Below are 18,043 nucleotides of genomic sequence, written 5' to 3'. Positions count from 1 at the left end.
GTCTCCATGCAGAAGAGGGAATATATAGAGGAACATGGGTCTGTACAAGGACACGATGATGGAGAATCACCTGCACCTCACATCACTGGGTAAGAGGAGACTGTCATTTATTGTACAGGGTAGAGCAGGTTTGGGAGCCCTATATACACACATTACCTGATAAGCACATATATACAATGTACTCAGTCACTGTGTTTCCTATAGATGGACCCAGTAATAGAAATACCACAGAGAGATGTCCCCATCATCTTTATTCACAGGATTGTACAGAGGAGAGTCGCAGGACCCCACAGGAGCATCAGGTAGATACCAGTATACCAAAGTGACTGTGACTATATGATCTATAGAGAATCTGTGTGTGTATTATACACTGATTATTTTACTGTTTATTCTCAATTAAATTAGACTTGATTATTTTATGTGTCATTCAGAGTGAAGATCTTGTTGATATGAAGACAGAAGATATAGAGGGAGAAGAAGAGACATATGTGACTGATATAAAGGCAGAAGATACAGTGGGAGAAGAAGAGACGTATGTGACTGATATAAAGGCAGACGATACAGAGGGAGAAGAGACGTATGTGACTGATATGAAGGCAGAAGATACAGAGGGAGAAGAAGAGACGTATGTGACTGATATGAAGGGAGAAGAGACGTATGTGACTGATATGAAGGCAGAAGATACAGAGGGAGAAAAAGAGACGTATGTGACTGATATGAAGACAGAAGATACAGAGGGAGAAGAAGAGACGTATGTGAATGATATAAAGGTAGAAGTTATAGAGGTAGAAGAGACGTATGTGATTGATATAAAGGCAGAAGATATAGAGGGAGAAGAAGAGACGTATGTGAGGGGTGATCAGAAGTGTAAAGAGGAGGAAATCCCTACAGATATCAGCACAGGTGAGTAATAAACACTTATTGCAGAAAAGAGTCACATACTCTGTTCAGTCACTACAGCAATCTCTTATCCTACACCCTCCTCTGTCAGTACAAACTAATGAATAAAATGTATATGCACAGTGGGGGATTCAGGAGCCATTTGCTATTATTATACTCCTGCTTTCCCCCTGACATCATGTCACTGTGTGTTACCAGCCCAGAGAGCTGACCAGTCTCCTCCCCACACTCTCTGGTGTATCTCATACATCAGGAGCTATCAGCCCCTATTATACTTCTGCTTTCCCCCTCACATCATGTCACTGTGTGTTACCAGCGCAGAGATCTGACCAGTCTCCTCCCCACACTCTCTGGTGTATGTCATACATCAGGAGCCATCAGCCTCTATTATACTCCTGCTCTCCCCCTCACATCATGTCACTGTGTGTTACCAGCCCAGAGATCTGACCAGTCTCCTCCCCACACTCTCTGGTGTATCTCATACATCAGGAGCCACCAGCCCCTATTATACTCCTGCTCCCCCCTCACATCATGTCACTGTGTGTTACCAGCCCAGAGATCTGACCAGTCTCCTCCCCACACTCTCTGGTGTATCTCATACATCAGGAGCCATCATCCCCTATTATACTCCTGCTTTCCCCCTCACATCATGTCACTGTGTGTTACCAGCCCAGAGATCTGACCAGTCTCCTCCCCACACTCTCTGGTGTATCTCATACATCAGGAGCCATCATCCCCTATTATACTCCTGCTCTCCTCCTCACATCATGTCACTGTGTTACCAGCCCAGAGATCTGACCAGTCTCCTCCCCACACTCATCATATCTTTGTCTTCTACCAGCTACTCATGTTCTTTACTGTCCACTTCAAAAATGACCTTTGTTGATGGTCCTCCCCATGCCCTTCAATGGGATATTACCCATGATCCTTCCTGACCACTACTGCCTGACATTATCAATGATCACTGATGGTAATAACATCTTTGAATGTGATTTCTTGTACTGGTTTCATTCTGTTTTACCAGAGATATGAACCAGACCTGTATAATTATCTTTTAGGAAAGTATAACATTTTCTGCCTGGAGGTCCACAGCGAGGGTAATGGTGGATCCCGATTGTTTAAAATGTGGATTTTTCTGTTCCATTGTGTTTTTGCTGATTCATTTGAGTCCAGCTGGTTCTTTTGCATGTTCCAGTAGATCCCCTTAGAGGTTAGAGCGTATCTAACCTCCAGTGAAGATATTAATTCCTAGAGAGATACAAACTGGTTATTTTACATTTACTGAGATAGAGATATGGAGAGTGTGAGGACACAGCAGGATACAGCTAGTATGACCTGTGTGTGATATAATGTATAGACCATGCCTGCACTCTGTTACACATACTGAGATGGAGATATGGAGAGTGTGAGGACACAGCAGGAGACAGCTAGTATGTCCTGTGTGTGATATAATGTATAGACCATGCCTGCACTCTGTTACACATACTGAGATGGAGATATGGAGAGTATGAGGACACAGCAGGATACAGCTAGTATGACCTGTGTGTGATATAATGTATAGACCATGCCTGCACTCTGTTACACATACTGAGATGGAGATACGGAGAGTGTGAGGACACAGCAGGATACAGCTAGTATGACCTGTGTGTGATATAATGTATAGACCATGCCTGCACTCTGTTACACATACTGAGATGGAGATATGGAGAGTGTGAGGACACAGCAGGATACAGCTAGTATATCCTGTGTGTGATATAATGTATAGACCATGCCTGCACTCTGTTACATATACTGAGATGGAGATACGGAGAGTGTGAGGACACAGCAGGATGCAGCTAGTATGACCTCTGTGTGATATAATGTATAGACCATGCCTGCACTCTGTTACACATACTGAGATGGAGATACGGAGAGTGTGAGGACACAGCAGGATACAGCTAGTATGTCCTGTGTGTGATATAATGTATAGACCATGCCTGCACTCTGTTACACATACTGAGATGGAGATATGGAGAGTATGAGGACACAGCAGGATACAGCTAGTATGTCCTGTGTGTGATATTATGTATAGACCATGCCTGCACTCTGTTACACATACTGAGATGGAGATATGGAGAGTGTGAGGACACAGCAGGATACAGCTAGTATGTCCTGTGTGTGATATAATGTATAGACCATGCCTGCACTCTGTTACATATACTGAGATGGAGATCCGGAGAGTGTGAGGACACAGCAGGATACAGCTAGTATGTCCTGTGTGTGATATAATGTATAGACCATGCCTGCACTCTGTTACACATACTGAGATGGAGATATGGAGAGTATGAGGACACAGCAGGATACAGCTAGTATGACCTGTGTGTGATATAATGTATAGACCATGCCTGCACTCTGTTACACATACTGAGATGGAGATATGGAGAGTGTGAGGACACAGCAGGATACAGCTAGTATGTCCTGTGTGTGATATAATGTATAGACCATGCCTGCACTCTGTTACACATACTGAGATGGAGATATGGAGAGTGTGAGGACACAGCAGGATACAGCTAGTATGACCTGTGTGTGATATAATGTATAGACCATGCCTGCACTCTGTTACACATACTGAGATGGAGATATGGAGAGTGTGAGGACACAGCAGGGTGCAGCTAGTATGTCCTGTGTGTGATATAATGTATAGACCATGCCTGCACTCTGTTACACATACTGAGATAGAGATACGGAGAGTGTGAGGTCACAGCAGGATACAGCTAGTATGTCCTGTGTGTGATATAATGTATAGACCATGCCTGCACTCTGTTACACATACTGAGATGGAGATCCAGAGAGTGTGAGGACACAGCAGGATACAGCTAGTATGTCCTATGTGTGATATAATGTATAGGCCATGCCTGCACTCTGTTACACATACTGAGATGGAGATCCGGAGAGTGTGAGGACACAGCAGGATACAGCTAGTATGACCTGTGTGTGATATAATGTATAGACCATGCCTGCACTCTGTTACATATACTGAGATGGAGATATGGAGAGTGTGAGGACACAGCAGGATACAGCTAGTATGTCCTGTGTGTGATATAATGTATAGACCATGCCTGCACTCTGTTACACATACTGAGATGGAGATACGGAGAGTGTGAGGACACAGCAGGGTGCAGCTAGTATGTCCTGTGTGTGATATAATGTATAGACCATGCCTGCACTCTGTTACACATACTGAGATGGAGATATGGAGAGTGTGAGGACACAGCAGGATGCAGCTAGTATGTCCTGTGTGTGATATAATGTATAGACCATGCCTGCACTCTGTTACACATACTGAGATGGAGATACGGAGAGTGTGAGGACACAGCAGGGTGCAGCTAGTATGTCCTGTGTGTGATATAATGTATAGACCATGCCTGCACTCTGTTACACATACTGAGATGGAGATATGGAGAGTGTGAGGACACAGCAGGATACAGCTAGTATGACCTGTGTGTGATATAATGTATAGACCATGCCTGCACTCTGTTACACATACTGAGATGGAGATATGGAGAGTGTGAGGACACAGCAGGATGCAGCTAGTATGTCCTGTGTGTGATATAATGTATAGACCATGCCTGCACTCTGTTACACATACTGAGATGGAGATATGGAGAGTGTGAGGACACAGCAGGGTACAGCTAGTATGTCCTGTGTGTGATATAATGTGTAGACCATGCCTGCACTGTTACACATACTGAGATGGAGATATGGAGAGTGTGAGGACACAGCAGGGTGCAGCTAGTATGACCTGTGTGTGATATAATGTATAGACCATGCCTGCACTCTGTTACACATACTGAGATGGTGATATGGAGAGTGTGAGGACACAGCAGGGTGCAGCTAGTATGACCTGTGTGTGATATAATGTATAGACCATGCCTGCACTCTGTTACACATACTGATATGGAGATATGGAGAGTGTGAGGACACAGCAGGATACAGCTAGTATGTCCTGTGTGTGATATAATGTATAGACCATGCCTGCACTCTGTTACACATACTGAGATGGAGATATGGAGAGTGTGAGGACACAGCAGGGTGCAGCTAGTATGTCCTGTGTGTGATATAATGTATAGACCATGCCTGCACTCTGTTACACATACTGAGATGGAGATATGGAGAGTGTGAGGATACAGCAGGATACAGCTAGTATGTCCTGTGTGTGATATAATGTATAGACCATGCCTGCACTCTGTTACACATACTGAGATGGAGATATGGAGAGTGTGAGGACACAGCAGGGTGCAGCTAGTATGTCCTGTGTGTGATATAATGTATAGACCATGCCTGCACTCTGTTACACATACTGAGATGGAGATATGGAGAGTGTGAGGACACAGCAGGATACAGCTAGTATGTCCTCTGTGTGATATAATGTATAGACCATGCCTGCACTCTGTTACACATACTGAGATGGAGATATGGAGAGTGTGAGGACACAGCAGGGTGCAGCTCGTATGACCTGTGTGTGATATAATGTATAGACCATGCCTGCACTCTGTTACACATACTGAGATGGAGATATGGAGAGTGTGAGGACACAGCAGGATACAGCTAGTATGTCCTGTGTGTGATATAATGTATAGACCATGCCTGCACTCTGTTACACATACTGAGATGGAGATATAGAGAGTGTGAGGACACAGCTAGTATGTCCTGTGTGTGATATAATGTATAGACCATGCCTGCACTCTGTTACACATACTGAGATAGAGATACAGAGATTGTGAGGTCACAGCAGGGTACAGCTAGTATGTCCTGTGTGTGATATTAAGTATAGACCATGCCTGCACTCTGTTACACATACTGAGATGGAGATATGGAGAGTGTGAGGACACAGCAGGATGCAGCTAGTATGACCTGTGTGTGATATAATGTATAGACCATGCCTGCACTCTGTTACACATACTGAGATGGAGATATGGAGAGTGTGAGGACACAGCAGGATGCAGCTAGTATGACCTGTGTGTGATATAATGTATAGACCATGCCTGTACTCTGTTACACATACTGAGATGGAGATATGGAGAGTGTGAGGACACAGCAGGGTACAGCTAGTATGACCTGTGTGTGATATAATGTATAGACCATGCCTGCACTCTGTTACACATACTGAGATGGAGATACGGAGAGTGTGAGGACACAGCAGGATACAGCTAGTATTTCCTGTGTGTGATATAATGTATAGGCCATGCCTGCACTCTGTTACACATACTGAGATGGAGATCAGGAGAGTGTGAGGACACAGCAGGATACAGCTAGTATGTCCTGTGTGTGATATAATGTATAGACCATGCCTGCACTCTGTTATACATACTGAGATGGAGATATGGAGAGTGTGAGGACACAGCAGGATACAGCTAGTATTTCCTGTGTGTGATATAATGTATAGGCCATGCCTGCACTCTGTTACACATACTGAGATGGAGATACGGAGAGTGTGAGGACACAGCAGGGTACAGCTAGTATGACCTGTGTGTGATATAATGTATAGACCATGCCTGCACTCTGTTACACATACTGAGATGGAGATATGGAGAGTGTGAGGACACAGCAGGATACAGCTAGTATGACCTGTGTGTGATATAATGTATAGACCATGCCTGCACTCTGTTACACATACTGAGATGGAGATACGGAGAGTGTGAGGACACAGCAGGGTGCAGCTAGTATGTCCTGTGTGTGATATAATGTATAGACCATGCCTGCACTCTGTTACACATACTGAGATGGAGATATGGAGAGTGTGAGGACACAGCAGGATACAGCTAGTATGACCTGTGTGTGATATAATGTATAGACCATGCCTGCACTCTGTTACACATACTGAGATGGAGATATGGAGAGTGTGAGGACACAGCAGGATACAGCTAGTATGACCTGTGTGTGATATAATGTATAGACCATGCCTGCACTCTTTTACACATACTGAGATGGAGATATGGAGAGTGTGAGGACACAGCAGGGTGCAGCTAGTATGACCTGTGTGTGATATAATGTATAGACCATGCCTGCACTCTGTTACACATACTGATATGGAGATATGGAGAGTGTGAGGACACAGCAGGATACAGCTAGTATGTCCTGTGTGTGATATAATGTATAGACCATGCCTGCACTCTGTTACACATACTGAGATGGAGATATGGAGAGTGTGAGGACACAGCAGGATGCAGCTAGTATGTCCTGTGTGTGATATAATGTATAGACCATGCCTGCACTCTGTTACACATACTGAGATGGAGATATGGAGAGTGTGAGGACACAGCAGGATGCAGCTAGTATGTCCTGTGTGTGATATAATGTATAGAGCATGCATGTGTTATAGTTACACAGTATGGGGATTTTGGGGGTACAGCCGGGCACGTCTTATTATAGTTACACAGTATGGAGATGTTGGGTGTACAGCCGGGCACATCTTATTATAGTTACACAGAATGGAGATGTTGGGGTACAGCCGGGCACGTCTTATTATAGTTACACAGTATGAGATGTTGGGGTACAACCGGGCACATCTTATTATAGTTACACAGTATGGAGATGTTTGGGTACAGCCGGGCACGTCTTATTATAGTTACACAGTATGGAGATATTGGGGTACAGCCGGGCACGTCTTATTATAGTTACACAGTATGGAGATGTTGAGGTACAGCCGGGCACGTCTTATTATAGTTACACAGTATGGAGATGTTTGGGTACAGCCGGGCACGTCTTATTATAGTTACACAGTATGGAGATGTTGGGGTACAGCCGGGCACGTCTTATTATAGTTACACAGTATGGAGATGTTGGGGTACAGCTGGGCACGGCTTATTATAGGTACACAGTATGGAGATGTTGGGGTACAGCCGGGCACGTCTTATAGTTACACAGTATGAGATGTTGGGGTACAGCCGGACACGTCTTATAGTTACACAGTATGGAGATGTTGGGGTACAGCTGGGCACGTCTTATTATAGTTACACAGGATAGAGATGTTGGGGTACAGCCGGGCACGTCTTATAGTTACACAGTATGGAGATGTTGGGGTACAGCTGGGCACGTCTTATAGTTACACAGGATGGAGATGTTGGGGTACAGCCGGGCACGTCTTATAGTTACACAGTATGGAGATGTTGGGGTACAGCCGGGCACGTCTTATAGTTACACAGTATGAGATGTAGGGGTACAGTCAGGCACGTCTTATTATAGTTACACAGTATGGAGATTTTGGGGTACAGCCGGGCACATCTTATTATAGTTACACAGTATGAGATGTTGGGGTACAGCCGGGCACGTCTTATTACAGTTACACAGTATGGAGATGTTAGGGTACAGCCGGGCACATCTTATTATAGTTACACACTATGGAGATGTTGGGGTATAGCCGGGCACGTCTTATTATAGTTACACAGTATGGAGATGTTGGTGTACAGCCGGGCACGTCTTATAGTTACACAGTATGGAGATGTTGGGGTACAGCTGGGCACGTCTTATTTATAGTTACACAGTATGGAGATGTTGGGGTACAGCCGGGCACGTCTTATTATAGTTACACAGTATGGAGATGTTGGGGTACAGCCGGGCACGTCTTATTATAGTTACACAGTATGGAGATGTTGGGGTATAGCCGGGCACGTCTTATTATAGTTACACAGTATGGAGATGTTGGTGTACAGCCGGGCACGTCTTATTATAGTTACACAGTATGGAGATGTTGGGGTACAGCCGGGCACGTCTTATAGTTACACAGTATGGAGATGTTGGGGTACAGCCGGGCACGTCTTATTATAGTTACACAGTATGGAGATGTTGGGGTATAGCCGGGCACGTCTTATAGTTACACAGTAGGAGATGTTGGGGTACAGCCGGGCACGTCTTATAGTTACACAGTATGGAGATGTTGGGGTACAGCCGGGCACGTCTTATTATAGTTACACAGTATGGAGATGTAGGAGTACAGCCGGGCACGTATTATAGTTACACAGTATGGAGATGTTGGGGTACAGTCAAGCACGTCTTATTATAGTTACACAGTATGGAGATGTTGGGGTACAGTCAAGCACGTCTTATTATAGTTACACAGTATGGAGATGTTGGTGTACAGCCGGACATGTCTTATTATAGTTACACAGTATGGAGATGTTGGGGTACAGCCGGGCACGTCTTATAGTTACACAGTATGGAGATGTTGGGGTACAGTCAGGCACGTCTTATTATAGTTACACAGTATGGAGATGTTGGGGTACAGTCAGGCACGTCTTATTATAGTTACACAGTATGGAGATGTTGGGGTACAGCCGGGCACGTCTTATTATAGTTACACAGTATGAGATGTTGGGTACAGCCGGGCACGTCTTATTATAGTTACACAGTATGGAGATGTTGGGGTACAGCCGGGCAAGTCTTATAGTTACACAGTATGGAGATGTTGGGGTACAGCTGGGCACGTCTTATTATAGTTACACAGTATCGACATGTTGGGGTATAGCCTGGCACGTCTTATAGTTACACAGTATGGAGATGTTGGGGTACAGCCGGGCACGTCTTATAGTTACACAGTATGAGATGTAGGGGTACAGCCGGGCACGTCTTATAGTTACACAGTATGGAGATGTTGGGGTACAGCCGGGCACGTCTTATAGTTACACAGTATGGAGATGTTGGGGTACAGCCGGGCACGTCTTATAGTTACACAGTATGGAGATGTTGGGGTACAGCCGGGCACGTCTTATAGTTACACAGTATGGAGATGTTGGGGTACAGCCGGGCACGTCTTATAGTTACACAGTATGGAGATGTTGGGGTACAGCCGGGCACGTCTTATAGTTACACAGTATGGAGATGTTGGGGTACAGCCGGGCACGTCTTATAGTTACACAGTATGGTATAGCTCTGCAGTGATGGTAATTCCCATATAATTATTCTGTTCCCAGCAGATGGACACAGCAGCAGGAATAATTTGCGGAGACGTCTCATATTATCTACAGATTGTGACCTAGACAATAACTTCTCACAGGACTCTCCAGGAGAAAAACCCATTATCCCCAGTATACATCCAGCATCTCACAGTGCTTATCTATCCTCTGATCCCTCTAACCATGAGGAATGTTCTCCTGATAATCCCAGTAGTGTTACACACAGCTCAGATCACACAGGTGATAATCCATTCTCATGTTCTGATTGTGGGAAAAGTTTTACCAAGCAGATCAGTCTTTCTATACATCAGAAGAAAGTTCACGCAGCTGAGAGGCCTTTTCTATGTTCTGAGTGTGGGAAATGTTTTACTCTGAAAAGTTATCTTAGTAGACATACAAAGATTCACACAGGTGAGAGACCATATTCATGTTCTGAGTGTGGGAAATGTTTTCTAGAGCAGGGAGCACTTGATGTACATCAGAGAAGTCACACAGGTGAGAGGCCATTTCCATGTTCTGAGTGTGGGAAATGTTTTACACAGAAATCATCTCTTGTTATACATCAGAGACGTCACACAGGTGAGAGACCATATGCATGTTCTGAGTGTGGAAAATGTTTTAAACAGCAGGGAGCACTTGCTGTACATGAGAGAAGTCATACAGGTGAGAGGCCATTTCCATGTTCTGAGTGTGGGAAATGTTTTACACAGAAATCAGAACTTGTTACACATCAGCGAAGTCACACAGGTGAGAACCCATTTTCATGTTCTGAATGTGGAAAATGTTTTACACACAAATCAGTTCTTGTTAAACATCAGAGAAGTCACACAGGTGAGACACCATTTTCATGTTCTGAATGTGGGATATGTTTTACACACAAATCAGTTCGTTTCACATCAGAGACGTCACACAGGTGAGAAACCATTTTCATGTCCTGAGTGTGGGAAATGCTTTAAAGAGAAATCAGATCTTGTTATACATCAGAGACGTCACACAGGTGAGAGGCCATTTCCATGTCCTGAGTGCGGGAAATGTTTTACAGACAAATCACATTTTGTTACACATCAGAAAAGTCACACAGGTGAGAAACCATTTCCATGTCCTGAGTGTGGGAAATGTTTTACAAAGAAATCAGATCTTGTTATACATCAGAGATGTCACACAGGTGAGAGGCCATTTCCATGTCCTGAGTGTGGGAAATGTTTCACAAAGAAATTCACTCTTGTTACACATCAGAGAAGTCACACAGGTGAGAAACCATATTCATGTCCTGAGTGTGGGAAATGTTTTACACAGAAATCACATTTTGTAGTACATCGTAGAAGTCACACAGGTGAGAAACCATTTTCATGTCCTGAGTGTGGGAAATGTTTTACACAGAAATCATATCTAGTTACACATCAGCGACGTCACACAGGAGAAAAACAATGTGTATGAGCGTCTAGAAATATATAGAAATTGCAGCGGTATTTACAGTACTGTAATATTGAGAATTATCAGAACAAGCATAAATACAATGTTAGCCTAGATTGCTGTCCCTGCTTGATGAAGAATAAATTACATTTGCATTATCACACTATGGGTCTGATTCAGCAGCGGAAGCAAATGCAGCTGCAGTCTCTTACAGATCGCAGGTGATAATATATGCTAATGCCGAGGCACAGCCGCCATAACCACGCCCACTGCTGCATTCTCATTATTATCCAATGTCACCCTCCTGTGTAATCATCGGTACCATCGCCGCACATCAAGCAGGCACACAACATTTACATCAGGTCTGACCAGCCACAAACACTGCAGCTCTCCTGACACACAGAGAGGTCTCATGCTGCAGCTGCCATCTCTATGGCTAATTTATACACGCCCATGACATGGCGACCACACGGACAAACACGCCCATGACATGATGATCACACAGACACACGCCCATGACATGGCGATCACACGGACAGACACACCTGTAGAATTCTGTCCACCCCCATTACCTCCCCCAAACGGTCACCCTGCCACTCACTATGTGATGTATTCCTCTTTGCTTCTGTAATCGCAGTGTGATCGCTGTGTGACTTATACGCAGGTGTGATGGCAAACATTCGCTCTATCTGTGTAACTATCGTCATTGTGTCCTCTGGTGAATCAGCCCCTATATACTAATATATTACACTTGATTATATATCCACACGGATGTCACCAACATAGGGCTCCAACAGGTTCCTCATGTAATGGCTTTCACTTTCCTTATTCTATCAGATCAGAGGTTCCCAAACTCCACTATTACAGGCCAGACTTAAAGGAATTTCATGCTTGAGCACAGGTTACTCAATTAGTGCCTCAGTCAGTTTGATTTAACCATATGGATTCAAGCATGGATATCCTTAAACCATGGCCTGTAATGGCGGAATTTGGAAAACTCTCTGTATTAGATTATTATAGTACTATTGGCCTATTTGTGCAATAACAAGACCACATGATGTAATATGGGAACATAACTAATCTGTCATCATGACTATTTACAGATTGTCCTCAGTATGTCCTGCACTGTCACCTCCCACAGTGGTGACACCACCAGTAATGTGTTTCCAGCTCCCGATATCCCCAGCAGAATACAGATGTGATCAGGGTACGTAGTAATGGAGGAATAATACAGGGACATCACAGGATAAGTAGGATCAGTACAGATTGTCCTCAGTATGTCCTGCACTGTCACCTCCCACAGTGGTGACACCACCAGTAATGTGCATCAGGCTCCCGATATCCCCAGCAGAATACAGATGTGAGCAGGGTACGTAGTAATGGAGGAATAATACAGGGACATCACAGGATAAGTAGGATCAGTACAGATTGTCCTCAGTATGCCCTGCACTGTCACCTCCCACAGTGGTGACACCACCAGTAATGTGCATCCAGCTCCCGATATCCCCAGCAGAATACAGATGTGAGCACGGTACGTAGTAATGGGGGAATAATACAGGGACATCACAGGATAAATAGGATCAGTACAAATTGTCCTCAGTTTGTCCTGCACTGTGACCTCCCACAGTGGTGACACCACCAGTAATGTGCATCAGGCTCCCGATATCCCCAGCAGAATACAGATGTGAGCAGGGTACGTAGTAATGGAGGAATAATACAGGGACATCACAGGATAAGTAGGATCAGTACAGATTGTCCTCAGTATGTCCTGCACTGTCACCTCCCACAGTGGTGACACCACCAGTAATGTGCATCCAGCTCCCGATATCCCCAGCAGAATACAGATGTGAGCAGGGTACGTAGTAATGGGGGAATAATACAGGGACATCACAGGATAAGTAGGATCAGTACAGATTGTCCTCAGTATGTCCTGCACTGTCACCTCCCACAGTGGTGACACCACCAGTAATGTGCATCCAGCTCCTGATATCCCCAGCAGAATACAGATGTGAGCAGGGTACGTAGTAATGGAGGAATAATACAGGGACATCACAGGATAAGTAGGATCAGCACAGATTGTCCTCAGTATGTCCTGCACTGTCTCACCTCCCACAGTGGTGACACCACCAGTAATGTGCATCCAGCTCCCGATATCCCCAGCAGAATACAGATGTGAGCAGGGTACGTAGTAATGGAGGAATAATACAGGGACATCACAGGATAAGTAGGATCAGTACACATTGTCCTCAGTATGTCCTGCACTGTGACCTCCCACAGTGGTGACACCACCAGTAATGTGCATCCAGCTCCCGATATCCCCAGCAGAATACAGATGTGAGCAGGGTATGTAGTAATGGAGGAATAATACAGGGACATCACAGGATAAGTAGGATCAGTACAGATTGTCCTCAGTATGTCCTGCACTGTCACCTCCCACAGTGGGTGACACCACCAGTAATGTGCATCCAGCTCCCAATATCCACAGCAGAATACAGATGTGAGCAGGGTACGTAGTAATGGGGGAATAATACAGGGACATCACAGGATAAGTAGGATCAGTACAGATTGTCCTCAGTATGTCCTGCACTGTCACCTCCCACAGTGGTGACACCACCAGTAATGTGCATCCAGCTCCCGATATCCCCAGCAGAATACAGATGTGAGCAGGGTACGTAGTAATGGGGGAATAATACAGGGACATCACAGGATAAGTAGGATCAGCACAGATTGTCCTCAGTATGTCCTGCACTGTCTCACCTCCCACAGTGGTGACACCACCAGTAATGTGCATCCAGCTCCCGATATCCCCAGCAGAATACATATGTGAGCAGGGTACGTAGTAATGGAGGAATAATACAGGGACATCACAGGATAAGTAGGATCAGTACAGATTGTCCTCAGTATGTCCTGCACTGTCACCTCCCACAGTGGTGACACCACCAGTAATGTGCATCCAGCTCCCGATATCCCCAGCAGAATACAGATGTGAGCAGGGTACGTAGTAATGGAGAAATAATACAGGGACATCACAGGATAAGTAGGATCAGCACAGATTGTCCTCAGTATGTCCTGCACTGTCTCACCTCCCACAGTGGTGACACCACCAGTAATGTGCATCCAGCTCCTGATATCCCCAGCAGAATACAGATGTGAGCAGGGTACGTAGTAATGGAGGAATAATGCAGGGCCATCACAGGATAAGTAGGATCAGTACAGATTGTCCTCAGTATGTCCTGCACTGTCTCACCTCCCACAGTGGTGACACCACCAGTAATGTGCATCAGGCTCCCGATATCCCCAGCAGAATACAGATGTGAGCAGGGTACGTAGTAATGGAGAAATAATACAGGGACATCACAGGATAAGTAGGATCAGCACAGATTGTCCTCAGTATGTCCTGCACTGTCTCACCTCCCACAGTGGTGACACCACCAGTAATGTGCATCCAGCTCCTGATATCCCCAGCAGAATACAGATGTGAGCAGGGTACGTAGTAATGGAGGAATAATGCAGGGCCATCACAGGATAAGTAGGATCAGTACAGATTGTCCTCAGTATGTCCTGCACTGTCTCACCTCCCACAGTGGTGACACCACCAGTAATGTGCATCCAGCTCCTGATATCCCCAGCAGAATACAGATGTGAGCACGGTACGTAGTAATGGGGGAATAATACAGGGACATCACAGGATAAATAGGATCAGTACAAATTGTCCTCAGTTTGTCCTGCACTGTGACCTCCCACAGTGGTGACACCACCAGTAATGTGCATCAGGCTCCCGATATCCCCAGCAGAATACAGATGTGAGCAGGGTACGTAGTAATGGAGGAATAATACAGGGACATCACAGGATAAGTAGGATCAGTACAGATTGTCCTCAGTATGTCCTGCACTGTCACCTCCCACAGTGGGTGACACCACCAGTAATGTGCATCCAGCTCCCGATATCCCCAGCAGAATACAGATGTGAGCAGGGTACGTAGTAATGGAGAAATAATACAGGGACATCACAGGATAAGTAGGATCAGCACAGATTGTCCTCAGTATGTCCTGCACTGTCTCACCTCCCACAGTGGTGACACCACCAGTAATGTGCATCCAGCTCCTGATATCCCCAGCAGAATACAGATGTGAGCACGGTACGTAGTAATGGAGGAATAATGCAGGGCCATCACAGGATAAGTAGGATCAGTACAGATTGTCCTCAGTATGTCCTGCACTGTCTCACCTCCCACAGTGGTGACACCACCAGTAATGTGCATCCAGCTCCCGATATCCCCAGCAGAATACAGATGTGAGCAGGGTACGTAGTAATGGAGGAATAATACAGGGACATCACAGGATAAGTAGGATCAGTACAGATTGTCCTCAGTATGTCCTGCACTGTCACCTCCCACAGTGGTGATACCACCAGTAATGTGCATCCAGCTCCCGATATCCCCAGCAGAATACAGATGTGAGCAGGGTACGTAGTAATGGGGGAATAATACAGGGACATCACAGGATAAGTAGGATCAGTACAGATTGTCCTCAGTATGTCCTGCACTGTCACCTCTCACAGTGGTGACACCACCAGTAATGTGCATCCAGCTCCCGATATCCCCAGCAGAATACAGATGTGAGCAGGGTACGTAGTAATGGGGGAATAATACAGGGACATCACAGGATAAGTAGGAGCAGTACAGATTGTCCTCAGTATGTCCTGCACTGTCACCTCTCACAGTGGTGACACCACCAGTAATGTGCATCCAGCTCCCGATATCCCCAGCAGAATACAGATGTGAGCAGGGTACGTAGTAATGGGGGAATAATACAGGGACATCACAGGATAAGTAGGAGCAGTACAGATTGTCCTCAGTATGTCCTGTACTGTCACCTCCCACAGTGGTGATACCACCAGTAATGTGCATCCAGCTCCCGATATCCCCAGCAGAATACAGATGTGAGCAGGGTGCGTAGTAATGGAGGAATAATACAGGGACATCACAGGATAAGTAGGATCAGTACAGATTGTCCTCAGTATGTCCTGCACTGTCTCCCCTCCCACAGTGGTGACACCACCAGTAATGTGCATCCAGCTCCCGATATCCACAGCAGAATACAGATGTGAGCAGGGTACGTAGTAATGGGGGAATAATACAGGGACATCACAGGATAAGTAGGATCAGTACAGATTGTCCTCAGTATGTCCTGCACTGTCTCACATCCCACAGTGGTGACACCACCAGTAATGTGCATCCAGCTCCCGATATCCCCAGCAGAATACAGATGTGAGCAGGGTACGTAGTAATGGGGGAATAATACAGGGACATCACAGGATAAGTAGGAGCAGTACAGATTGTCCTCAGTATGTCCTGTACTGTCACCTCCCACAGTGGTGATACCACCAGTAATGTGCATCCAGCTCCCGATATCCCCAGCAGAATACAGATGTGAGCAGGGTACGTAGTAATGGGGGAATAATACAGGGACATCACAGGATAAGTAGGATCAGTACAGATTGTCCTCAGTATGTCCTGCACTGTCTCCCCTCCCACAGTGGTGACACCACCAGTAATGTGCATCCAGCTCCCGATATCCCCAGCAGAATACAGATGTGAGCAGGGTACGTAGTAATGGGGGAATAATACAGGGACATCACAGGATAAGTAGGATCAGTACAGATTGTCCTCAGTATGTCCTGCACTGTCTCACATCCCACAGCGGTGACACCACCAGTAATGTGCAGGGTCAGGAGATGGAGATTATTTGGTAGTGAGGAAATCACAGAAAGGACCATACAAGCTTTGTTATACACCTACAAATATATGAGATAAAGAGTTTGGTAACAAGTAAGAAAAACGAACTCTGCACAGACCTGTCTGACGTCCATGTGGGGTAACACAGCTGCGTGTGGCGCTTGTTAGTATTTACCACACTTTTTAACCTGAAAGTTTTTGTACATTGTTAGTAAAGCTGGAATAGACTCCAGTTGTCCTCTCGGTGGTGCACATGTTCTGTGATGGCCTAGGTGTAAGATCTAGTGATTTGCTGTAAGACGGGATTTAGTGGAAACTCTGATGTTACCAGAGATGTCACAAGGAGGTATAGAGGTTTCTGCATGAGGGTGAGTTGTGTCTCACGGGCTGGTCACACTAGGCCACAGCTGGCAGGAGAAAATAACAGAGATAGGGACTGGGCAGTCAGCTATAGACCAGGGTATGAGCCGAGGTCAGGGCCACCGAAGAACAAACGTCAGGCATAAGCCGGGTCAGTATTGGTCAGTCAGACATTTACTATGACTCATTCAGAACTGGATATAAACTGACATAAAGCTGTATTACTCTGTCACTTTAGGTACCGGTGATTATAGGTATATATATTGGGGTGATTATAGGTATATATTGGGGCTGCACCAGCTCTTCCTATTCCCAGGTTCTTGTTATGTAGTTTTTATTTTGTGTTTTAGCTTTATCCTAACTTTGCTTTTTGTATCTTTATACTGTGACTGTCTTAGTATCCATTTCTCATACCCAAACAAGAAAGGTTTTGTCTTACACGTGTGCCCCTCTCTCCTGTCTCCTGTCACTGTGACACCGCTCTGGTGTTGGGGATTTGCTCTCTGATGGGCACCTGCATGGATACACTGTCCTGTCCTGTTGTTACCTCCAATCATGGTATATATCAGCATGTTGTTAGTACATATATATTAGATAATATGTCATCTCTATTGTATGTGTGTCATGGAGGGAATGACAGCACTGTGCGAGTATCATATCCTGCAGCTTATAATACATGAGTAATACAGAAATGACACATTG

At 45.3% G+C, this 18,043-nt stretch overlaps 1 protein-coding gene across 1 annotated transcript in view; it reads left to right on the top strand.

The window, feature by feature from the left end:
- The window catches only part of LOC148502640 (uncharacterized), a 72,643-nt gene extending 60,162 nt beyond the window's left edge, over positions 1 to 12,481 (top strand). Inside the window, exons 8-9 of the mRNA XM_088449604.1 lie at positions 10,296 to 10,661; positions 10,744 to 12,481. Of these exons, the coding sequence (XP_088305730.1) occupies positions 10,296 to 10,661; positions 10,744 to 11,267 (890 nt within the window). The 3' untranslated portion in view covers positions 11,268 to 12,481. The remainder of the gene's footprint in view (positions 1 to 10,295; positions 10,662 to 10,743) is intronic.
- The last annotated feature ends 5,562 nt before the right edge of the window (positions 12,482 to 18,043 follow it).

The sequence above is a fragment of the Taudactylus pleione genome, unplaced genomic scaffold (assembly GCF_031769625.1).
Source record: "Taudactylus pleione unplaced genomic scaffold, aTauple2 ptg000488l, whole genome shotgun sequence".
Taxonomy (NCBI): Eukaryota; Metazoa; Chordata; class Amphibia; order Anura; family Myobatrachidae; genus Taudactylus; species Taudactylus pleione.
Note: the sequence above shows the minus strand (reverse complement) of the source record. Positions and strands in the feature narration are given on the sequence as shown.